Here is a 26,688-nt window from a genome sequence, read left to right as displayed (position 1 = left end):
ATCCTGGAAGTAACAACTTCGGAGATCCAGGAATATGTACATGATTTTGCTTTACATCTATTGGCGTAAGACTAAGAAGGAAGAATGAGGCAATAAGCTAGAAGAAATAGGCAGATATTTAGAGTAGATACTTATTTTCTCATTGTGGGCTTAAAAAGATGGACTAGATTTCAAATTGGAACTCACCTCTGTGGCACTAAAGAAAACTAACCTTAACCTTCAACTGAATAATCTGAATATACCCTGGTTTCCAAAAAACTCTAGTGGAAGTCACCCCATAGAGAGAGGGAAAAGGGTAGGAAGACCAATGGTACAAAGCATAAAAACGCCCAAGTTTCATGCATCTTTCAACATTTCCTATCCAGAATTTTAGATTAAGAAGTTTAGTCTAATATGAAATAAAATTCTTAAATGTAGTAAACTGCTAGAGGTTCTCTTCCTAGGCTAGCTCTTAGAAATCGCTTGTTTATATTAAGCCTTACAGTTGAAGCTTACTAGATGCAAGAGAACAGATTCGATACATGATTTTCTAATGATTCATGAATTCATCAGAATGAGCTACTCCCTCCCCCAACAAAGACTTCTTAGTAGATAAAGTCCTAGGGAGTTTTTGAGGGACAGAGAGGTCAAATAATCAGTCTGGGGTCACAGAGGTAATAAGTGTCAGAACTATAATTTGAATCTTGACTCCAAGACTGGCACTCTATTCACTAATGCTTTTTCAGAACCAATACTAAACAGAAAGTATATAATATTTTTTAATATGGTCTGCACCCACAACATAAATAGCTCAGGCAACATGATTAAGTAACAGGATTCAATCAATAAGCATTTATTAAGTGCCTACTTAATCATTTGTTTAATTTTTTTATTATTAAATAAACTATATGGTATTATTTCAACAGCAAATTTAATACCAAGAAACAAAGAAACTAATGCCTTGTGGTTTGGCTATTTTTAACCAACATCAGGTTAAGAAATAGCAAGATGAAAAAGGGGTAACTTATATATTACAGAAATATACTTTTACAGAGATCTCATTAGGAAGGATAATGATTTTGTTACATTAGAAAGATTATGAAAGAGACAAAAATATTATTATTTCAGATTTTACAATCAGTATGCCATTTTTTACTGTTATGGCTAAGTTTTCATTCTATCCAAAAAATTTCAAAATATAAATTATTACATGAATTAACAGAACATTTACAAGTTCAAAATACATGTTTCATGACTAAAAAAAGTTTAACTGAGAATTTGTAACAGACTTTTTTTCTAATAGGTAATGTAACTCAGAATCTACACACTTGATTGTAGATCAAGAGAAGCCTGGCATACAAAACCAAAATGAAATGGTCCTTAAAAGGAACTCACCTAAGGGGAGACAAAATACAAAATTTATCTACAAATTAACTCAGGATTATATAAAAATAACTCAATATTCTGAGTTACAAGCTAAGTGCATCTTTTTAAGAGTTTGTAGCTAAGCCAACGGCCACCAGTTGAGCAATAGCTCTACAAACGATGGTACTCAAATGTAATGGAAGACTCCTGGATTTCAAGAAACAAAGAATATGAAGAACTCTGAGAAGCATGGGAAGACTTATATGAACTGATGCAGAGAATCAAGAAAACAATATAAATAATGTCTATAATAACAGCTAATATGTACTCAATGCTGTAAGGTTAGTAAAACACTTTATAATGTTATCTCACTTGATCCTTATAACTACCCTCCAAGGTAGGTGCTATTATTCTCTCCACCTAACAGATGAGGAGATGGGGACCCACAAAGGTTAAGTGACTTGCCATGAATACACAGCCAGTCACTCTCTCTATGGTCACATTTGAAGCCAGGTCTTCCTGACTCCCCAGGCAGCGCTCTCATCATTATACCTCCAGACTGTAACAGTGTAAATGGAAAGAACAACAACAAAAGAAATTGAATGTGATGTAACCTTGGCCCTGGGAGAAAATGCACCTTGCTGCTTCTTGACAGAGGTCACCCAGACAATCAACATCAGCTGATAAACTGCTGAGTCTTGCTGATCTTCTTTCTCCCTCCCCTCCTTTCTGAAAAATTCTCTGTTACAAGGGATGACTTGATGATGAAGAGGAACATATTCAGAAATGAAGGTGATGTAAAAACAAAATATATAAATATGGGTACACTTATGAAGCTGCAAACTGTACCACAACAAAAATCCATACAATATTAAAAGAAAAAGGCTCTATCACCTTAAGACAACTAAAAAAAAAAAAAGAATACTTCCTTACCAAAAAGGAAGAAGAGTTTTTATAGACATTCTTAGAGAACATGACAAGCAGATCAATAATCTAGAGAAATAATTTTGGAATAAGCAGACATTGCTTTACTGAGCAACAGTAAAAGCTGAATAACAAGTACATGCCACTGGATTTGTGTAGTGTAATCTAAAAATGATTTATCTCTGAGAATCTATGAAATGGCTAAAACTCAAGAATGAAGTCAAAAGGCCCTCTTTAGGTAATATCTGTATGAACTGGGATGACAATATGCTGACAAAGAAATATCAAATAAATGGATGAGTCATACAGATTTGTTTATGATGGCAATTCAGTGCCAGGTATTTGCCACCAGAGATTATAGAAGGGTTGTCTGTAAGGGGTCCAGACTTAGTGATTAATGTTGATTATGTAAGGAAATAGAAATTGTGTAGCACATCACTACAAGCTTAAAAAACGTAGCACCTATCAAATAGCTAGAATACATGACTAGCTGCTAAAATTATACATGGTAATCTTTCACTGACTGACAGATTACAAATACCCAAAGTCTAATATAGATTTCAAAATATCCTGAAGAGTTCAACCAATAATCTTTATTGGAAAATAAACCATTATCACAGATTGGACTGTTGCCCACATTTACCCAGAAATAACACTGATCCAAAGGAACTTAAGAATAACATTTTAGATAGAGTTACCAAATGAAATATTATACTCTGCAAACTAAATGAATGCAAAATTTTCAAAATATATAGACCTAGTAGAGAAGATAAAAATTATATTGGGGGGTGGGTGGGCAGCTAGGTGGTGCAGTAGATAGAGCACCGGCCCTGGAGTTGGGAGGACTTGAGTTCAAATTCGGCCATAATACTTCTTAGCTCTGTGACTCTGGGTAAGTCACTTAACCCCAATTGCCTCGCAAAATAACAAAACAAAAAAATTATGTGGGAAGAGGATGAGGTCCATATCATTCCTGTTGTCCCATCTGCTACCAAAGTTGTACCAAGGATGCTTTCAGTAAGCATAAAGAGAGTAAGCTTACATTCTAAAAATACTTTTATTAAACCCCCAAAAGCAGTTACTTTATACACTTCTGATATGGTAGACAGAACATAAAATCTAAAAGAATAATAAAATATTGACTTGTCCCAGATCTAACAGAAAAAGATGAGAAAAACAAGTTATTAAAAATAATTGCTTATATTTATATAGCTACTGGGCCAGCTCTTAGTTGAGTCAGGAGGACCTGAGTTCAAATCTGGCCTCAGTTACTTCCTAGCTGCGTGACTCTGGGCAAGTCGCTTAATCCTATTTGCCTCAGTTTCCTCATCTGTAAAATGAGCTGGAAAAGGAAATGGCAAACCATTCCAATACTTCTGCCAAGAAAACCCCAAATGGTGCCACATAAGAATCTTGGATCCCTAGTTCCCTCAAAGCTTGTTTCAAGTTCCATCTTCTACATGAGGCCTTCCCCAATACCCTCAATATTTAGCATTATCCTCCCCACCCTGAAAAAAATTATTTTTCAGTTTCTTCATAGATATTTTATATTTATAGCATTTATGTACATGTTTCCTCCTAGCAAAAAGCAAGCTTCTTGAGGGAAGGCACTCATTTTTCCATTTTTGTCTTTGTCCACGCAGTGGGTGTTTCATAGCTTGGTGAATTGAACTAAATGCTTATTTAGCAGTCTGTGACCAACTTCCCCTGGGCCTCAGTTTCCCCAATTGTAGAATGAGTTTGGGTAAGATGATTTATAAGGTCCCTTCGAGCTCTAGAATGCTGATGTTGTTTTTCAGTCATTTCAGTTGCGTCTGACTCTTTGAGACCCTATTTGGGGCTTTCTTGGCAGAGCAACTGGAGTAGTTTGTCATTTCATTCTTCAGCTCATTTTATAGATTAGGAAACTGAGGTAAACAGGGTTGAGTGACTTGCCCAGGATCACACAGCTAGTAAGCGTCTGAGGCTGGATTTGAACTCATGAAGACAAATCTTCCTGACTTCAGGTCCGGCACTCTATCCACTGTGCTACCTGTCATTCTAACTTGATGAAGAGACTCTGAGGGATGGGCCTCCCTTACCTTTCTTCAAAGCCCAGATTGCCAGAGTCACACAAAAAATCAGCTTCACAAGTTCTGAACACATGTTGACAGTTGTAGGAAGATAATCATATTTATTCTCTGAAAAGGAATAGAGAGGAATTTGTTACTCTATTTGGCATTAATATAGTCGTTAATTTGATAAATGTTTTATGAAGCATTTATTATAAATGTGCTTCTAGTGAAACGTTGTTTTATAGACAATTTGTAGAACTGGAATATATCTGGGTATTCACATAGCATTTTCCCATGAAAACTTTGTGAATTAGAGAGTATAAATATCACCATTTATAGTGGAAGAAACTGAGGCTCAGTCATCTACAAGCATTTATTAAAATTCTATTATGTGCCAGGCGCAGTGCTAAGCACTGGGTAGACAATAAAAGTAAAAACATCTTTGCTCTTAAGGGGCTCACATTCTAAGGAAAGGGAAACAATATGAAAAAAGATATTCATACAAGATAAATACAGCATAAGTGAAAGATGACCTGAGAGGGGTGACACTATTGGGGGTAGAGAGTGCAGAGAAGAGGAACAGGAAACATCTCCACCAAAAGTGGGATTTAAGCTTAATCTTGGTGGAAGCCAGGAGGCAGATGTGAGAAGGATGAATATTTCAGTCATGGGTGGACAGCCAGTGAAAAAACACAGTCAGGAGATGGGTGTCCTGTCCAAAGAACAGTATGGCTAGATTGTAGTGTTTGTAGAAAGGAGCAAATGTAAGATGATTGGAAAGGTAAGGGTCGGGCTATAAAAGGCCAAAGAGCCTTTTATATTTGATATCAGAAGTAATAAGGAACCAATGCAGTATGTTGAGAAAAGGGATACATTGTCAGACCCATGTTTTAGGAAATTATCTTTGATAATGGAGGTAGTTTTGATAAAGGATGGATTAGAGTGAGGAAAGGTGTGAGACAAGAAGACCACCCAGAAGCTACTGTAATAGTCTAGGTGTGAGGGGATAAGGGCTCATACCAGGGTGATGGGTATGTGAATGAAGAGAAGGGAATCTATACAATAGATGTTATGAAGGTTAAAATGACAAGATTTGGCAACTGATAGATATATGAGGTGGGTGGGAGCAAGAAGCCAAGGATGGCACCAAGGTTGTGAGTCTGTGTTTCTGGGAGATGGTGGTACCCTCAGCAGCAATAGGGAAGGATTCCCAGGTCACTCCCTCCCTAGACTGCACCTCAGGATGCCTGCAATGTGAGGCCTGCTCTCTCCTGTTTTCTGTGTCCCTGGCCAGGACTGATATTTTTCAGAGTAGCCCCAGACATACTAACTTTACCTGCTCAGCAGCCTTGGAACCCCCCCCCCCCTCCATGCTTTCCAGCTCCCTTTTATGGACTGTCTTCCTCCATTGGAGCTCCTTGACAGCAGAGACTGTCTTATTTTCTTGCATTTGTATCCCCAGAATCTAGCACAGTACCTGGCATATGGTAAAAGCTTAATAGATGCTTTATCTTAAAAAAAAAAAAAAAAAAGTAACAGGGAAGTTTGGAAGAGGGGAATGTTTGAAGGGAAAGATAATTAGTTCTGCTTTGGACATGTTGAGTTTAAGGGCATCCAATCCAGTATGCTCAAGAGGCAGACGATGATTGGAGCTTAGGAGAGAGGTCAAGGCTGGGTAAATAAATATGGAAAACATCAGTATAGAAATGACAAGTGAACTCATGAAACTGAAGACTAACAAATGACACAGTATGAAGAAAAGAAGAAGGGCTAGGACACAGCCTTGTCATTCTAAAGTGCAGATCTGATAATGCTTCCTCCCTCCTCCTACCTCACCCAAGTCAATAAACTCTAGTGACTCCCTATTATCTCTAGGATCAGATATAAAATTCTATTTGGCATTAAAACTCTACCACTCAGCCATCCCTCCTCCCCATTGCTCCAGTCTTCTTACACCTTCTCCTTCTCCTTCCCCTCCTATGTACTCTGAGATTCAGCAACATTGGACCTTTCCTGTTCCTCATACAATACAATTCATCTCCTGACTAAGCATTTTCACTGGTGATCCTCGGCCCTTTTCATCTCTGCCTCCTGGCTCCATTGGCTTCCTTCAAGACCTAGCTAAAATCCCACCTATCAGAAGTCTTTCTTAATCCCTCTTAATTCTAGCGCCTTCCCTCAGTTGTTTATGTACTGTTTACACTATATATAGATTGTTTTACATAGGTGTTTGCATGTTGTCTCTTCTATTAGATTATGAGCTCTTTGGGCGTAAAGACTGACCTTTGCCTTTCTTTTTATCTTCAGTGCTTAGCAGTGCTGGCACATAATGGGCACTTAACAAATGCTTATTCACTAACATCCATGGTCACAGGCATGACCTTGATGAAGATCCCAAAAAAGAGACTAAGATGGAATAATCAGAAAGGTAGAGTAAGAACTAGGAGATTTCACAAAAGCCTAAGGGAGGAGAGGGTTTCTGGGAGGAGAGGGTGATTGACAGTGTTAAAGGCTGCAGAGAGGTCAAGAAGGATGATGGCTGAGAAATGGTCACCAGATTTGACATTTAAGAGTTTGCTGAGGGACAGCTAGGTGGCGCAGTGGATAGAGCACTGGCCCTGGATTCAGGAGGACCTGAGTTCAAATGTGGCCTCAGACACATAACATTTACTAGCTGTGTGACCCTGGGCAAGTTACTTAACCCCACTGCCTAGCTAAAAAAAAATAATAAAAAAAAAGTTCATTGATAACTTTGGAGAAAGCAGTTTCAGATGAATGATAAGGCTGGAAGACAGAATGTAGGGGATTTAGAAACGAATGAGAGAAGAAGTAGTGGAGGTATTTAATGTGGACGGCTTTCTCAAGGAGGTTAGCTATGGAGGAGAGAAGAGAAATAAAATGACAGCTAGCAGAAATGGTGAGATCAAATGACTTGCCTATGGAAGAGTGTGTTAGTGCCAATTCTAACCAGCAAGTCAACTGTTTAGTTTTCACCATGAGCATTTATACCTCAGAAATCTGCAATTGTTACAAATCAGGGCTTGACTTATTGCTCTGTTAATTGTCTAGATACTTAAGAAAGTGTTACTAATACCAAAATAAACTTAAAAGTTTATTTAATAAATAAACTTAAAAGTTTACATTTTTCCTCCAGAGAGCCTATTGCCACCACACCCTTATATTGTTCAATAAACACTACTTGAGCTCAGCAGGAATGCAGTTGAAAGCTCAGCGAATAAAGTCACTACCACATCGAAAGTGCATAGACTGTAGGCTACTAATAATAATTATAATAGTTCACATTTATATAGCACTTTAAGACCTGCACAGTGCTTTAAATCCACCATCTTATTTGAATCTCACAAAACCCTTGCGTTCATGCTATAGAGAAAGTTAAAAACCAGAGCTGGGAAAAAATCCAGGGCCTCCTGATTCCCGGTCAGTGCTTTTTCCTACTTGGACTTAGTGTCAAAAAGGCTAAGTTTCAGCCCTATGTCCATTACTTACTCAGGGAAGCAGAATGGTATAGTGGGGAAAATGCTGGAACTAATGTCCTTAACTAGAAATGACTGGATTCTAATTCTACCTTTGACATTTATTAACTAGGTAATGACAGAGAAGTAAATCACTTCTTTGAGACTCAGTTTTCCCATCTGTAAATTGAGGATAATAATACCTATTGCACTTACCTCCTACTATTATTGAAGAATTTTTCAATATTAATGGATTAAAGTTATACATACATATATGTGACATTATAATTATTATGCCATAATATTGTTATATTCTAAGCAAACATCCAGAGAAGTAAGGATATTATAAAACTTCCACCAGTAGGGGACTACATAGATGCACATTCTAAAGAATTTTGGAATCATTAAATCATTACTTTCACATGCCTATTTCCTCTTTCTATACTCCTTAACTATCATTCACCTAAATTTATTCCTCCTTTTTTTGTGCTCTATTTTGGTTTTTTTTGTCAGTCTTTTGAAAATTGATCTCAATCATGTTCTAATCAATTTAAAATGTATTCTTCATGCATCATAAATGTCTTATTAGCAGAGATTATTCCACATTACATGTATATACATATACACATATGTGTGTATGTATGTGGGTATTTATATATATACTTAGATATACATACATATATATGTACACACATATACACACATACATATACATACACACACATACACACACACACACACACACACACACATTCATTCATTCCAAAAGCCAGCATAGTGGTTTGCACAAAAATCTAATAAGTCACAGAAGGCTACATTTGGAAAAGACTTTATGTCTATCCAATAATTCTCCTAATGTTTTTTCCCCACTTAATAGTATTTTATTTTTTCCAATTACATGCAAAGATAGTTTTCAATATTCACTTTTATAAGATTTTGAATTTCAAATTTTTTTTCTCCTTCCCTCCACTCCCCCTACCAAGAGAGCATACAATCTGATATAGTTATATATGTACAATCATATTAAACATATTTCTACATTAGTCATGTTGTGAAAGAAGAAATCAGAACAAAAGGGAAAGACCATGAGAAAGAAAAAAGAAAATAGTATGCTTTGATCTGCATTTAGACCCCATAGTTCTTTCTCTGGATGTGGATAACATTTTCCATCATGAGTCTTTTGTAATTGTCTTAGATCATTGTATTGCCAAGAAGAGCTAAATCTATCAAAGTTGGTCATCAGGAGAGGTGGAGCCAAGATGACAGAGTAAAGGCAGGGGCTCACCTGAGCTTTCCCTCAAAACCCTCCAAATACTTTAAAAAACTGACTCTAAATAAATTCTAGAGCAGTAGAACCTATAAAAAGATGGAGTGAAACAAATTACCAGCCCAAGACAACTTGAAAGGTCAGCAGGAAAAGTCTATTGCACAAGGGTGAGAGAGGACTACAGGTCAGGTCCCAGGAAACCCAGGGCAGGCCTTGGGGTGACCAAATCACTGGCAGTAGTGACTGTTTCAAGACCTCTCAGCCCACAAATGCAAAAAAACAACTTAGAAAGTCAGCAGGAAAGGTCTGTCACGCATGGGTGAGAGTGGAGCACACTCTAGCACGTACCACGTCAGCACAGCCCTGACCATAGCAAACCAGGAGTAGGTCTTGTGAGTAACTGAATCAGCAGTGGCAGTATCTGCTCACGGAGCTCCTAGCCCACAGCCAGGACAACTGGTCAGAAGAAGATTAAGGGGGTCTTTTGCTAGCACTGGAGCAGTACTCTGTTGCTTTGCCCATACTTGGACCTGGCTCACAGTCCTGAGTGGCAGTCCTAGGGTGAAGGGGAACACTACCATAACAGAACTTGTGGCCACAGTGGAGGGGGGGACCCACAGTTCAAGAGCAGAAAAGAGTGCTTACGGTTGCTCACAGACCAGAACACACACCAGTAGAGTAGTAAAGACCTCTTCTTAGATCATACCACCTTGGAAGAACTGAAAACTTACAGGTCCTTAGAAGTATATCTGAAAAAAGCTGTACAAAACCCCAGAAGATTGAAACAGTGTACCTTCCACCCTGGAAGCAGAGCCCTACTTTAATAAACAATTAAAAGTCAAGTAATAGGCTAGGGAAATGAGCAAAAAATGGAAAAAAAAAACCCTTGACTATAGAAAGTTACTAAGGTGATAAGGAATATCAAAACACACACTCAGAAGAAGACAACAAAGTCAAAGCCCCTACATCCAAAGCCTCCAAGAAAAACGTGAATTGATCTCAGGTCATGGAAGAGCTCAAAAAGTATTTTGAAAATCAAGTAAGAGATAGAGGAAAAATTGGGAAGAGAAATGAGGGTGATACAAGAAAATCATGAAAAACAAGTAAACAGCTTGATAAAGAAGACGCACACACATACACACACACTGAAGAAAATAACACATTAAAAAATAGACTAGGCCAAATGGTAAAAGAGGTCCAAAAAGCCAATGAGGAGAAGAATGCTTTAAAAAGCAGAATTGGCCAAATGGAAAAGGAGATCCAAAGGCTCATTGAAGAAAATAATTCCATAAAAATTAAAATGGAGAAAGTAGAAGCTAATGACTTTATGAGAAATCAAGAAACAATAAAACAAAACCACAAAAAAAAAGAAAGAAAAAATGGAAGACAATGTGAAATATCTCACTGAAAAACAACTGACCTGGAAAATAGATGGGGAGCAGGGGAGCAGCTAGGTGGCGCAGTGGATTGAGCACCAGCCCTGAAGTCAGGAGTACCTGAGTTCAAATCCGGCCTCAGACCAAACACTTGACACTTACTAGCTGTGTGACTCTGGGCAAGTCACTTAACCCCAATTGCCAAAAAAAAAAAAATAGAACCAGGAGAAATAATTTTAAAACTATTGTACTACCTGAAAGCCATGATCAAAACAAGAGCCTAGACGACATCTTTCAAGAAATTATCAAGGAAAATTGTCCTGATATTCTTTTAAGAATTCACCGATCACCCCCTGAAAAAGAGCCCAAAATGAAAACTGCTGGGAATATTATAGCCAAATTCCAGAGTTCCCAAGTCAAGGAGGAAATATTACATGCAGCCAGAAAGAAACAATTCAAGCATGATGAGGCCACAGTCAGGATAACACAAGATTTAGCAGCTTCTACATTAGTAGGGCTTGGAACATGATATTCCAGAGGTCAAAGGAGCTTGGATTACAACCAAGAATCACCTATCCAGCAAAATTGAATATAATCCTTCAGGGGGAAAAAATAGACATTCAGTGAGATAGGGGACTTTCAAGCATTCTTGATGAAAAGACCAGAGCTAAATAGAAAATTTAACTTTCAAATACATGACTCAAGAGAAACATAAAAAGGCAAACAGGAAATTATAAGGGACTTAATTAGGTTAAACTGTTTGTATTCCTTCATGGGAAGATAATATTTGTAAGTTATGAGACCTTTCACATTTTTAGGGTAGACAGAAGGAATATATTTACAAAGAGGGCACAGGTGTGAGTTGAATATGAAGGGATAATATCTAAAAATTAAATTAAGGGGTGAGAGAGAGGGAATATATTTGGAGAAAGAGGGAGGTAGAAGGGGGAAATTATCTCACATAAAAGAGGCAAGAAAAAGCTTCTACAGTGGAGGGAAAGAGGGGGGAGGTGAGAGAGAGTGAGTGACCCTTAGTCCCATCAAAATTGGCTCAAAGAGGGAATAACATACACACTCAATTGTGAATAGAAATCTAGCTTACCTACAGGAAAATAGGAGAGGAAGGGGATAAGAGAAGCCAGGGGGTTGAGGTGTAATAGAAGGGAGAGCAGATTGAATGAGGGGATAGTCAGAAGCAAGCACTTTTGAGGAGGGACAGGGTGAAAGGTGAGGGAGAATAGAATAAATGGGGGGAGGGAGGGAATAGGATAGAAGAACTACAGTTAGTAAAAGTAACTGTGACAAAAATTTTGCAGCAAGTTTCTCTGATAAAGGCCTCATTTCTCAAACATATAAAGAACCGAGTCAAATTTATAAAAATAAAAGCTTTTCCCCAACCAACGAATAATCAAAAGATAAGATCAGTTTTCAGGTAATATAACAATAACCATATGAAAAAATACTATAACTCACTACTGATTGGAGAAATGCAAATTAAAACAATTCCAAGATACTACCTCAGACCTATTACACTGGCTAATAGGACAGAAAGGGTAAATGACAAATGTTGGAGGGGATGTGGGAAAAATGAGACATTAATGCACGCTTGGTGGAGGTGTGAACTGATTCAACCATTCTGTAGAGCCAAAGGGCTATAAAACCATGTATACCCTTTGACTTAACAATACCATCACTATGTGAGTATCCTAAAAGAGATTTTTTCTTTAAAAAAAGGAAAAGGACCTAAATATACAAAAATATTTATAACAGCTTATTTTGGGGGGCAAAGAATTAGAAACTGAGGGGATACCCATCAATTGAGGAATGGACAAGTTGTGGTATGTGATTATGATGGAATATGATTGTACTATAAGAAATGATGAGCAGGATACTCTCAGAAAAACCTGGAAAGACTTGTATGGGCTGATGCAAAGTGAAATGAATTGTGTACAAAATAACAGCAATATTGTAAGATGATCAGCTGTGAATGACTTAGCTATTCTCAGCAATACAATGATCCAAGACAACTCTGAAGGACTTATGATGAAAAATGCTATCCATCCCCACAGAAAGAACTGATAGTGTCTGAATACACATTGAAGCATACTTTTAAAAATTTTTTTAAAATTTTTCTTGAGTTTTTTTTCCCCATGTTTTCTTTTACAACATGACTATTATGGGTATGTTTTATATGACTATACATGTATTACCTATATTGAACTGCCTGCCTTCTCAATGTGGGTGGGGTTGGGGAGGGAGCAAGGGAGAGAATTTGGAACTCAAAGTTTTATAAACTAATGTTAAAAATTGTTTTTACATGTAACAGGGGAAAAATAAATAAATGAATCAATTTAGAATTTTAAAAAAATTACTTTAAGGAAAAGAACCAATATGTACAAAAATATTTATAGCAGCTCTTTTGGTGGTAGCAAAGAATTGGAAATTGAGGGGATGCCCATCAACTGGAGAATGGCTGAACAAGTTGTTACATATAATTGTGATGGAATATTATTGTGCTATAAGAAATGATGAGCAGGATGCTCTCAGAAAGACCTGGAAAGACTTATATGAACTGATGCAAAGTGAAATGAGCAGAACTAGGAGCACACTGTACACAATAACAGCAATATTATAAGATGTCCAACTGTGAATGACTCAGCTATTCTCACCAATACAATGAGCCGAGATAATTCTGAGGACTTATGATGAAAAATGCTATCCACCTTCAGAGAAAGAATTGTTGGGGCCTGAATACATATTACTTTGTCTTTGCTTTCTTTATTTTTCTTGTTTTATTTTTTTATTTGTGTTTTCTTTTACAGCATGACTTATATGGAAATGTGTTTTGTAAGATTACACACGTAAAACCTACTTGATTTTCTCATTTGACTCAGCATCAGTCCATTCAAGTCTTTCCAGGTTTTTCTGAAGTCTGTCTGCTCATCATTTCTTATTGCACAATAGTATTCCATTACATTCATATACCACAACTTGTTCAACTATTCCCCAATTGATGAGCATCCCCTCAATTTCCAATTCTTTGTCACTACCAAAAGAGCCACTATAAATATTTTTGTATGTGTCAGTCCTTTTTCCCTTTTTTATGATGTCTTTGGGATACCAAGTACTGGAATTGCTGGATCAAAGGGTATGCACAGTTTTATAGCTCTTTGGGCATAGTTCCAAATTATCTCCAGAATGGTTGTAATCCTCCTAATGTTTACAAATGCCCTCTACAACATTTTTGACAGGTGGTCATCTGGCCACTTTTTAAACACTCCTTTTTTTTTGTAGGGAGCTCACTACTTTGAAAAGGATCCAGTTCGATTGTTTGATAAATCTAATTCTTGGAAATGTCTCCTTCATGTTAAGGCAAAATTTTCCTCCTTTGTCCACTGGTCCTGATGTTACCTCTGCTACAACAAAGATTAAGTATATTTCAACATGAAATTCATTCAAATATGGCTATCACTTCTCCCTAAGTCCTTTCTTCTGCAATCTAGTTTTTTTTTTAAAAAGGCAAGTAATATCTCTATGAAATGGAAATTCATGGTTTCATAAAGAATCCTCTTTTTGTGTTACGTTGTGTTATGAAAAAACTAAAGACAGATATGATTCATACTGAAATTGAGTCACGGGCAGCACTAGGAACAGAACATAGGTTTTAGAATTACAGTGCAGTAATAAAGATATTAACATACCTTCATTGGCTGAGAATTTCATCAACAGAATACGACTTGAACTTAAAGCCACAAACATCACCCCCAGAAGACTTGTGGAAGCCACTGATGTAATGCGTGGTCCAGGCTGACTGCAGCACTTGCCTTCCATTCTAATGTCTGAACTGTCTGGTTGTTTGCAGCCTTTAACAAAGCAAAGCCTTCATAAGCAAAAATTCAGTGTTAGAAAATGGACAAGCAAATTATTTGGCATAACTGATGGCACTTTTCTTAGGCTTATTATACATTGCTTCCCCTGACACCGTCAGTTTGAAGTTGCCTGTATATGACATGCCATCTCCCACTTCTGGTCCTTTGCACAGGCTGTGCCCCATGCCTGGAATGCTCTCCCTCTTTATCTCTACTCCTGGAGCTCTTGGTTTCCTTCAAACATACCTCAAGTACCACTCCTCTGTAGGTTTTTCCTGACTCCCTCACTTATTATTTGTCTGTGCACTTGCAAGACTGTTTCATTGTTTTTGCTTTTGTATCCACAGTACCTAGTACAGTGCTTGGAATATAATAAGTGCTTCTTGAACTGAAATAAAATGGAAACTTATTAAATTATCAAAACTACCAAAGTAAGTTCATCTGCAATAGTACTTCCATTTTAAATTATTTCAGTAAGTGACACTGATGTAATCCTAATAAAACGGCCCCCAGCCCCAATATTCTAACTTCCTTTCCCACTGAAGAGCAGGCCCACTGTTCCTACCTAACTACTGCAAACCCCCCCTCCCCCTGCCCACCCCAGACTCAATATCCTAACTTCTTCATATATGCCTCACTGCTCATTAGAACAACAGGTATGTGTGTCCATGAACTCTTATTTCTCACAGAAACAGCAGGTATGTCCATGTTATGGAATCCCAGCCACTGCCTCTAGATAGTCACTGCCCCCAGACCCATTCCTCATATTTCCCACAAAAACAGCAGATGTGTCCATGCACTCAACCACAACCACATCCATACAGTCTCAGATAGTACCACAATACTCAGCCAATCAGAGAGCAGCACCACTAGGATGCCCAAGCAGGATATGGACCCCAAAACAACAGAAGGGACTTTCCCTAAGTAGGCACCTTCGTAGTAATAGCAAAAGCTGTCCTTTAGGTGAACCTATGACATAGAGAGGCTTATTATAATATCATTATCATATATACACATTCCCTAAATGGGTTTTTCTGTACACATTGTGGGTAATCACGAGCACAGTTCCACTGAGGCTGGGACCCCTCCCTTATTACCTAATGCCTTAACGAACCCCTCCCGTCTTTTTAATATTCACAATTTCTGTTACATAATTGCATCTTTACCCTATAAAAATCCATCTTGCTTTTACTAAAGTTGCTAGTTCCTCTTGGAACTTAGCCTGCCTCATGAGAGACATCAGTCTCAATAAATGCCTATACTTGGATTAGAGGTGGTCTGACTCTGATTCTTTGAGATGGTTCTGCCACAATACATCATGAAATTGCAACAGTTTTTGGCGTCCCTGGGTGGAGACAGTTTCTGACTCTGACCTCCCCTTCCAACTGCAGCACTACCATGTCCAGCCCAATATCTTTCAATACAATCACTATGCTGAAAGTAAACCAATATAGTTAAGCATTCTGTGAAGGCACTTAGTGAAAGGATAATCTAAGTCCTAATTTATTGCCATGTCTCATAAAGCAAACAATTCAATAAATATTAAGTGTATTATTAAGTGTATTATATACATTTAATGTTATATTATATTACTACATTATGTACAGTAATAAGCTCAATTGAGACAGTATTTCTAAATTGAGTACTTTGAGGTCAGGTAGTAGCATCACAGTTAGGATTTTCCTAAAGCTATTAACTAGTGTTGAGTAAATGGGACTTTACAGTTATAGAAGTTGTGGGAAGGCATAAGATACATCTTCCTTGTGCTGATCACTGTCTCAGTGCTTTTCACCAGCTCACTCCAACACCTTCAGGATACCGTTGAAGCCATGGGGCTCCTCTTTATTTCTCTCCCAAGCCCACCCTCTTCCCCAATCACCTGAGATGAAAGGATAGACTTCCCTCTTTCTCAGAGCAACTCCATATAAAGTCAGATTGTCTTTTCAAATTCATCCCTCATTCTTTGCTCCAGGTAAAACATTTTCTAATTACAGCTCAGGGGATGACAGATAGTGTAGCAGAATGATCTGGTGGTATTCATTGTAGTATAGTTCAGAACAGAATAGAGCTAGTACACAAAAGAATAGAGTTCTCAATACATACAGTAGAATGCACAAGAAATCAATGAGGCCTAGGAGGGTAGAAGACATTGTTTTATGATTTAGATATCAAAGTTTACAGTAGTTAAAAGTCCAAGGGCACTTCTGTCTCAGCTCAAATAAAAACTGAAAAGGCAAAGGATTTTTATGAGCAAATGAAGAGCTTTGTGTATTTTTCTGTGGGTGACATGCATTTCAAAGTAAAACCTTACATTATTAGAATGATAAATATGACCAGTAAAAAACCATCAAGCAAACCTGATTCAATTATCTAGTTTTTTAAAATGATTCCATTTTGCCACTTTTTCCAGATATTTCATTTCTGATTATAATCTATTTTCTATGTAGTTTTACAATCAATGCTAATTAAATTGGTCTAGTTAAGCCACATTCACCAACTTCTTCCTAACCAGGTTTCTCCTACACTTCTATCAAACAACTTTTCTATGCACTTGGAAGTTTGCAGAGCACACTTTGAATGGAGGATGCCTTATTTGAGCCTCATAATAAGCCTGGGAGGCAGGGCCAAAGGTGTAGGTGTTATAATCTGAGGAACAGAGAAGCTGAGCTACTTGCTCTTGGTCACATAGCTAATATGGGTCAGAGGCAACAGAAGGGATTTGAACCCAGGTGCTCATGACCCCAAAAGCACTGTATACATTGTGCCTCACTGCTCTGTTACATAATTTACCACTCTCACATTTGCCAATGTTACAGATTCCCCTAAAATAAAACCTTCAATGACTTGAAAATTTAAAAATTTTACAGCTATTGAAGGAGGCATACATTTACTTACTGTTTCCAGAGATAGTGTTTCAGTTTCAGGACATAGTTTACCTCAGGTTAATCTATTTGCAGGTTAGAGTTCAGCTATGGAGCTGAGAGTTTGGTGCTTGGTAGTATTTTTTTTAATCAATAGTCTTGTTGACAATGTTACCATATTGATTTAAGCATGGACAAGGGTTTTATTCAGAAAATGAAATGTTATTATAGAAGTGATATGATGAGAAAGTTGACTCATCATAGAAGTAATACAAATGATTTAAAATCTCATTACATTAAAAATTTTTAAATTCCATTAAATGTCAAAGATGAAGGAATGTTAGGTCACCTATGATAAGATAGTATTGCTGGACTCCACTACACAGATCTCCTGTGGGAGCCCATGATACCAAAGTCACATGCCACACTGTATCCCATCCTCACCCCGGAGGGGTTCAGAGACTGTGGATCTTTAGCAATAAATTGCAAAGACTACCAAGGGATTGGTTTTACTGAGGACTTTGTTACTACTCTCTGATTCAGAGAGTCAGTTGTGGCAGCCTTTGATACCACCTGGGGTCCCTCAGACACTTTGCTAAGACTCATGGCTCAGGGCAAATTGTTTCTGGACTTCCTCTGGGAATTCCTCAAGACCTGGGCCTGCTTGGCCCTCAAAGCCTACTGACTTCTACCTTTCATGTTACAGGTGATGTGGAGGTGTTCCTTCAGAACATTCCTCTTAAAGACAATATTTCTAACTAGGGCACTCTCTGGCTTCAACAGGAGTTAGTGGCCATAGTAGACTATGTTAACTTAAGGATGAAGAGGCCTGTGGCAACTCCCACCAAATTCCCTCTCTATCTAGGTGATGATGATGCTTGATTTTATTGTGGACTTGTCTTCCTGGTAAGTAGTTTTAGGCACCCTGGACAAGTTATATTGTTTCCTAGCCAGTTTAATACTTCCTATCAGCTTTGAGGGCATTTGCTTCAATTCAGGAACATCTCTCACATATCACCTCTAATCAAGGTTCCCTGTTTATCTTACATTTCAGGACCTCAGGATCATTATTCATTATCTCCCAAATAAAGATTCACCTTTCTATGACATGTTGCTTTTTGTCCAGTGCGCACGTGGAGCACAAAAAAATGAATCCTGGAAGAACATCTTCAGTTCTACACCTACTATATCAGGATAATTAGACCACCCTGCCTGTGTAATTTTCTTAGTGGAAAGTCTAACCACCAGTCCTCTCAGGACATGCCATTTTACATGACCTATGTCTTCCACTTTTGTTTTCCTATATTTGTTGAATGATAGGAGTTGAAGGCCACTTAGGCTATGTGTACCTAGACTGACATACCAACAGAAGAAAAACCACTATCACAACCGCTGGGTAATTCTGAAGCCAAAGAGTTCTTATAATTTTCATACCAGTAGAGCTTCTCAAAACATGAACAAAAGGCAGCAGGCTTTACTCCTATTACTCAAATAGTAACTCCTTGGACCTAGTAGCTCAGGCTTCACCTGACATTATACCAGGCCTTGTTAGGTTATGGCAATAGCCTGCTAATTGGTCTCCCTGCATCATCAACCCACCCTCCACAGAGCTGCCAGAGCAATTTTCCTAAAGCTCAGGTCTGACTGTATCACTTACCTGCTCAATAAACTCCAATGGCTCTGGAAGCCAAGATGGAGTAAGCAGTAAATCACTGTAACTCTCCCATAATTACCTCCAAACAACCATAAAATAGTGCCCCCAAACAAACCCTGGAACAACAGAACCACCAAAAAGACAGGGTAAAACAAATTTTTAGCCCAAGAAACTTGGAAGATCAGCAAGAAAGGTCTGTCTCACTTCGGTAAAAAGGGGAACACATTCCAGGATAGGAAGCTTCCCAGTAAACCAGCAGCAAGCTTCACCTCAGCAAACCAATAGGAGATCCTGAGCCCCACTGTGGTGGAGCAGGCAAATGCCAACACCAGGAACCCCCATGTGCCTTAGCATAGCAGAGGGAACCAGTAGACTCCAGCTCTAAAAACCACCACATGCTTCAGCACAGCCCCAGGCAAACAGGCATCCTCCAGCATGACAAGAAAGTAAGCCAGACCTCCACATAGTTCACTGTAGCTCCAGGGAAATGCAAAAACACTCCACTGGGCCTCAGCACATGCCAGACAGCACCACTAGGATCCCAGCTCAGGGCCACGTAAGCTGCCAGACCCCTATACTTTCCAGCAGCACCAGATCCCCCCACCCCACCCCCTCAGTACAGTACTAAATACTGAGGGTCCTTCTGGCCTTAGGGCAACATCAGCACAGCACCAGGTAAACAGCCAGGGCATGCAGCCACTGGCATAAGAAGTTTGAGACAGAGCCTCTTCCACTCTGGGGGCAGAGCTCAAATTTAAAAGAATGGAAAAAGGACAAAGAAAATTAGCCAAAAAAAAAACCCAACAAAAAAAGAATCTGACCAAAGAAAGTTATTATGGGGACAGGGAAGACCAAGACGCGAACTCAGAAGAAGTCAACAATGTCAAAACACCTACGGGTAAAATCCCAAAGAAAAATGGGAAGTGGGCCCAACTGAATCAATAAAGATAGAGAAAAATTAGATATGACAGACCATTGGTATGATTTAAACATAAAAGGTGACACCATAAGCAAATTAGAAGAGCAAGGAATAGTTTACCTGTCAGATCTATGGGGAGGGGAAGATAGAGAACATTACAAAATGTAAAGTAGATAATTTTGATTATATTAAATGAAAAAGCTTTTGCACAAACAAAACCAATGCAACCAAGATTAGAAAGAAATCAGAAAGACAGGAAACAATCTTCACAGCAAGTGTCTCTGGCAAAGCCCTCATTTCCCAAATATATAGAGAACTGAGTCAAATTTACAAGAATACAAGCCATTCCCCAATTGATAAATGGTGAAAGGATACAAACAGGCAGTCTTCAGATGAAGAAATTTAAGCTATCTATAGGAATATGAAGAAGCGCTCTAACTCATTTCTGATTACAGAAATGCAAGTTAAAACAACTCTGAGGTACCACTTCACAGATTAGCTAATATGAGAGAAAAGGAAAATGATAAATGCTAGAGAAGATGTGGGAAAATTGGGACACTAATGCACTGTTGGTGGACTTGTGAACTGATCCAACCATTCTAGAGAGCAACTTGGAACTACATCCAAAAGGCAACCAAACTGTGCATATCCTTTGATCCAGGAATACCACTACTAGGCCTGTATCCCAAAGAGATCATAAAAAAGGGAAAAGGACCCATGTAGGCAAAAATATTTATAGCAGTGTTTTTTGCGGTTGGCAAAATATTGGAAATTGAGGGGATGTCCATCAATTGGGGAATGGCTGAACAAGTTATGGTATATGAATGTAATGGAATACTATTGTACAATAAGAAATAATGAGCAGGCAGATTTCAGAAAAACCTTGAAAGACCTGTACAAATTGATGCACAGTGAAATGAGCAGAACCAGGAAAATATTATACACAGTATCAGCAACATTGTATGATGATCAACTATGAATGATTCAGCTCTTCTCAGCAACACAATGATCCAAGACAAGTAGAAAGAACTCACAAATGAAAATATCCAGATAAAGAACTAACAGACTCTGAATGAAGACTGAAGCATATTTCTTTCATTTTAGTCTCTATTGTGCTTTTTTTCCCCCTTTTGACCTATTTCTTCTTTCACAACTGTGGATAATATGGAAATATTTTTACGTGATAGCACATGTATAAACTATATCAAACTCTCTACCATTTTCAGAGAAGGAAGAGAGGGAGAAAATTTTGGAACTCGAAGCCTTGTAAAAATGAATGCTAAAAATTTTCTTGACATGTAACTGGGGAAAAATAAAATAATACTATTAAAAAATAAACTCCAATGGCTTCTTGCTGCATTTATTTTTTTGTTTGGCATTCAAAAGCCCTTCATAACCTGGACCTAACCTATCTCTTTGGCTTTATTATATAGCCCTCCCAAACTCTATGGTGTGACCATACTGGCCTTCTTGTTCTTCAAATGCAACGTTCCATCTCCCACTTGCATGTGTTAATTAGCATTTATCACCTGCCATGAATTGTACTAGGAGCTAAGGATACAAAGAGAAATCAAAACCAAACACAATTCTGGCCTTTAAGGAGTTTATATTCTAATAGTTTAGACTATTATATGTCTATAAATTAGAATGTACAAGATACATAAGGAGTAAATGGAAGGTAATATACAGGGCATGACACTAGTAGCTGGGAGGACTATGAAAGGCCTTCTGGAGAAGGCCGAATTTGAGCTGAATCTTAAAGGAAGCCAAGAAATCCAAGAATCAAACAATGGGAGACAGAGCATTCAAGGCACTGAATAGCAAGGCCAAAGGCAAGGAATAGAAGATGGAGTGTCATGGACAAGGGACGATAAGTGGACTATCGTGGCTGCACTGTAATATTCATAGCAAGTAGTAAAATGTAAGAAGGTTGGAAAAGTAGGAAAAGGACAAGTTGTGAAGAGTTTTAAGTGTCAAAGATCTCTACACCCTGCTATGCTTTAAGCAAATCACTTTGGCAGCTACGTGGGATGATTTTGAGTTGAGAAAGATTTGAGGCATGGAGAGAAATTATAAAGCTACTGCAGTGATCCATTCCTGAGGTGATGAAGGCCTGAACCAGGACAGTAGCTGTGCAAGGGGAATGTCTTTTTAAAAAGTTATAGAGGAAAAAATTGCAAGATTTGGCAACTGATTAGATATGTGGAATAACTGAAAGAAGAGTTGAGGCTGCAAATCTGAATGTCTGGGAGGATGGTCATCCTCGAGGCAATAATAGGAAAGTTTGGGAAAAGAGAAAATTTGAGAGTAAAGGTAATGAATTCTGTTTTGGACCTGTTGAGTTTGAAATCCTTATAGGTCATCAAGTCTGGAATGTCTAATGGCAGTTGGTGATGCTAGGCTGGTGCGGAGGAGAGAGAGTAGGACTAGATAAATAGGGAATCATATGCAGAAATGATAATTGATCTCATGGAGGTGACAAGATCACTGATTGAGAATGAAAAAAGAAAAATGACTATGTGCAAGTCTCTCAACATTTCTGTTTCTCAGGTCATTATACTTGAGGTCCTACCACAGGCTTATTATAAGGCTCAAATGGCCTAATGCACTCTATACTCTCTTCATTTATATGCTCCTTAAAATTCTTTGTTTCCTCAGTTCAGGTGCCCCTTCTACATGAGGCCTCTCCACATCTCCTCAGTTGCTGATGTCCTCCCCCTGAAAAATAATTTTGTACTTATTTTATATACATATACATATATATTCCATGTTTTCTACCCAGACAGAATGTAAGTTCTCTGAAGGCAGCTGCTGTTTCTTTTTTATCTTTGTATCCCTACAGGGTCTGGTACCCCCTTGGTGTGGTTAATAAACTGACTGATAATATCACCTCAACCCCAAATTATACCCCCTAGAGAGCTGCTCACCATTGATAATTGTGGAAAGTACACTGTTCAGGATACCCTTAAGAAGAAGGAAAAGGTAGGGACAGCTGCCTGTACCTGGTAGATCAATGAAATTTTTAATACCTGGTGTGCATTTCTTATAACAAGACTGTTAGGATTAAACCAACATTTATCGAAGACTGAAAAGGTAAAGAATTTATCCAAAGTCATACAGCTGATTAGTGGCAAAGCAAGGACTAGAATCCATATTTCCTGATTCTCTCTAGCACTCTTTCCATTATATCGCATTTATATTATATTCCAGCTATGGAACCAAAAACTTATCATAGTATTATAATAAGGACCTCAAAAATATTGAATATAGGGAGGATTTTCCTATAGTTTACCCTTCTTAAATTTTTGCAGTATCCTGAAGCAAATCCTATTACTGAAGCCAAGAGAGTCTGAAAATTTGTTTAGGCTTTCATGTTTTTACCTTATTAGTACCACTCCCATCTGCTGGTTGTTCTGTCTCTCACATGGGTTTACTCTCCTATTTTCATAACCAAGTAAGATGCTTTCAGTTTTGTCTCTTGAAGGAGAAGGTATAGGCCAGTGTGAACATTCAGTTACAAGCAGAGCACCTACATGTGCAACTTCAACTACTTCTACAGAACTTATTCAATTGCTAATATTCATAATGATGCTGCTGAAAAAGTTAGGCAATAGTCACTATATAACAAGCTGCTTTAGCTCTTGAGAGAATGGCTGAGCTGACTGTTCCAGAGAGACTGAGGACTACTGATGAACTTTTATTATTCCATTTATTATTTAAGAAAACTTTTTATTAATATGACATAGCTCAGAAATTGTTACATTTTTGTGGACAATTATATCTGTTTATACTCATTAAATATCTGATTTAAATTTTTAATAATAAAATAATTTATGATTAAACTCAGTTTCCTTTATAAGCACATTATTAATCCTTTCAAATTCTGAACAAAGTGGTATACTTGCAAAAATCTAGCTTTATTTTTTATCTGTGATTTTTACTTCCTACTTCTAATTAAAAATTAAATATGAACCTGCTTTTGAATGAAATACATTAATGAGTTTCAATGATTAATGTAATCTTTTCTTGCCTTTTGTTCTATGTTCTTCAACAGAAATAGCAATTTTTACATTGTGGAGACAATTTGTTTTACTTATTTTCTAGGCCATAGAAAACATGGGAAAAATATATCACTGAAGTCTGAGTCCCTCAGGCCTAAACCTTGTAATATATCAATGAAGCAAAGATTATAATAACCAAATTAGTCAATGTTTAAAGGATCTGTCGTTTCATTGATAGGAATATTACCTCCAATGACGTACTGTAATAGAGTTCCTAATGCCTTCCCTCCAACTTCCCCTCCTATCCCCATACAATAGTCTTACCCAGATAATACCCAGATGATATGCTTGCCCCAGGTCATAGGAACAGGAATTAGAGTTAAAATAACTCTGGAGGTAATTTAGTCCAAATCCATAATTTTATAGATGAGAAAACTGAAGTCAGGTGGGTAAAATGTGGCAGATTCGGAATTTTAATCCAGGTCCTCAGACTCCAAGTCAAATACTCTTCATTACAGCACACTGAAGTCATCAAACAGCTGATGTAATTTGTGGCATACCGAATTAATGAGGTCAAGACAGACCTGGCTCTTTACAGCAGCTGAGCCCAAAGTAGGAGCTGGTGTCCACTGAGAAGAAAGATGTAGTGTCTTATCATAAGGTTTATCTCTCCAGTACAACCACACCTACTCTCATTCCCCAATATTCTCTCACTAAATCACCTCCTCCATTCTGAGCTGGGCCTCAGCGCTTCTGGCCAGTTGTACCTAAATAGCAGGTGCCATTTGAAAACTCAGCCTCCCCTCTCTACTCCCATATATCCACTCCCTGACCTCACTCACCTCATGACTGAGATAGATACCTCTCCAAGAGTGGTGGTCTTCATTTGAGCTGTGCAAAAAGACCTCCCCTCTTTTTATTCTGGATGAGTAAGTTGCACAGCATGAACAGATACGAATAGGTTTCAACATAATCTCGCCCCACATAAGCAATTGTCAAGTATTGTTTCTTCTTCCATATCTACCTTATCTGTCTCCTTCTCTCTACTCAAACAGTGACCACCTTAGATCAGGGCCTGGACCATTCTATAACCTCCTAAAATGGTCTCCCAGACTCATCTCTCCCCTCTCTCTAATCCATTCCCAATCAATATTTCCAATGGTGCTTTATCAAGTGCCTAATTTTTTTTTATCAAGTGCATAAAAACTGCTTTATTAAGCACCTTCTATGTGCTAGCACCTGACAAAGTGATTTTCCTAGTTCTCAGCTGATCATGTCACTCCCCTACTCAATAAGTTCCAGTGACTATTGACTCTAGGATGAAATATTATTTATTATCTTTTAAGTTTTATGACATGCAAAATTATTAGCAAGATCATAATTTATAAAGAAGTATATGCCAAGATCACAGGTGTATATAATTTATAAAGAAGTATATGCACACTGGACATGTTTGCTTAAAAATTTTTTTACTGATATCAGTGCAAGATAAAGTTTGGACACCAGTGCTCTACAGGATAAATGTCAGGATAACCTCCAAGAACTCAAGAGGCTTAAAAACTGATTCATTTCATTGGCAATTTCATTCAAACATTTATAAAGCACCTACTATGGTCAAGGAGATAGGAGTTGAAGATATCACAACAGGCCTTTTAATGAAAGAATAACTTCAAGGCTACAGTCCTTTCGGTGACCCTCCTTTTTTTCTGCCTTAGCAGAAAAAGTATTCTGATAGCATTTGAGTTCCTCCACATGAATTTTAAGAATGGCACCAAGAAAGGAAATGAATTTAGCTCCCTGCCATCAAAGAGAACCCCTACCTAAGGAGGAGAAACCCCCAAGTTTGTCCGGATTTGTCTTCCCTTCCTTCTCTCGATCTCTCCCCTCAGACAAAAACAAGGGCACTTTGATTTTTCACAAAATATCTTAGGATGGTATAACATATTTGAGGAGACAGAAACTCCAGGTAGAGAGGAGAGGGAAACACAAGATTCGCATTCTTATTGTAGACAATGACGCGTTGTGATTGTAGCCCCCACAAAAGTGTCTGAGAAATACCTCAGCCAGAGGCCAAAATGAAGGGGAGGGAGAGGAAAAAAGAACTTCGTGGTTAACAGGAAATTCTCTCTTAAAAAAAAAACCGAGAAAAAAAAGTAAACAGTTTTTCTACTTAGAGAGCCCAAAGCGCAGAGTGGGTTCAGCTCCAGATGGAGGCAGAAGGGCCTGAGGTGACTCTTGGGCCTTTAAACCTGAACCACTTTGGCTGTGGGAACCTCCTCACAGCCACCAGAGAAAGTGGGGGTCCTGGGCGCGCGAGCTCGCCCCCCTACACCGGCACTTCCCAAGAGCTGCCCCACGCAAGGTCGCCCCGCTCTTCCACCAGCCCGAAATGACAGCTCCCAAACGTGCAAGCGCATTCCAGGGACCAGCAAGCTCCGCCCAGCATCACGTGACAAGGATTCCTAAGACCGCCCCCCCTTTTCGCCTCCGCCACCGAGAGAAAAAAACCAACACCCAACAAACCTCTTCTTACACATGCGCAGTGGGCTCATAGTGTCTTCCTCAGTGGGCGCCTCTCTGCCTACGCATGCGCTGCTTTCAATGCGCGGGGCGCTGTTACCTATCGCTGGTGCTGGGTACACCTGCGTAGAAGGAAGCCCATCCTAGGCTGGCGGTACACGCCAGGCTGGGCAGTGACGGGCCGATGTAGCAGCCGTAGATTTTGAAAATTGTCGAGGAAGGAGAAGGGAGTGGGGGGGGCGATGAGGGGGAAGAAACGGACCGATAAGATCGTTTCTGTTCCCTAAGGCTCAGCTTTTCGAACTGCCAGAAGAATTAGTACCTGAACATACCAGTCAGGAAATGAGCCGCTAAGGGGACCCACTGCGCAGGCGCATCATCTGGGGGGGTGTTTGTGAAATGGGAGGAGAGAGCAGGGGGAGGCCC

At 38.6% G+C, this 26,688-nt stretch overlaps 1 protein-coding gene across 6 annotated transcripts in view; it reads right to left on the bottom strand.

Annotated features, from left to right (window-relative positions):
• Positions 1-26,651, bottom strand: part of SLC35A5 (solute carrier family 35 member A5) — a 41,678-nt gene extending 15,027 nt beyond the window's left edge. The window contains exons 1-3 of one of the 6 annotated variants that reach the window (XM_021007115.2): positions 26,595-26,651; positions 14,140-14,301; positions 4,350-4,448 (exon numbers count right to left, since the gene is read on the bottom strand). In XM_021007115.2, the coding sequence (XP_020862774.1) occupies positions 4,350-4,448; positions 14,140-14,269 (229 nt within the window). In that variant the 5' untranslated portion in view covers positions 14,270-14,301; positions 26,595-26,651. Of the gene's footprint in view, positions 1-4,349; positions 4,449-14,139; positions 14,302-26,265 lie in introns of those variants that run through there. The other 5 variants (XM_021007116.2, XM_021007112.2, XM_021007111.2 and 2 more) reach the window with 5 other exon arrangements.
• Between the last annotated feature and the right edge of the window lie 37 nt (positions 26,652-26,688).

The sequence above is a fragment of the Phascolarctos cinereus genome, unplaced genomic scaffold (genome assembly GCF_003287225.1).
Source record: "Phascolarctos cinereus isolate Bilbo 61053 unplaced genomic scaffold, phaCin_HiC Scaffold_726;HRSCAF=1367, whole genome shotgun sequence".
NCBI lineage: Eukaryota > Metazoa > Chordata > Mammalia > Diprotodontia > Phascolarctidae > Phascolarctos > Phascolarctos cinereus.
The sequence above is the reverse complement of the archived record's forward strand: the minus strand, read 5'-3'. Positions and strand labels throughout refer to the sequence as shown.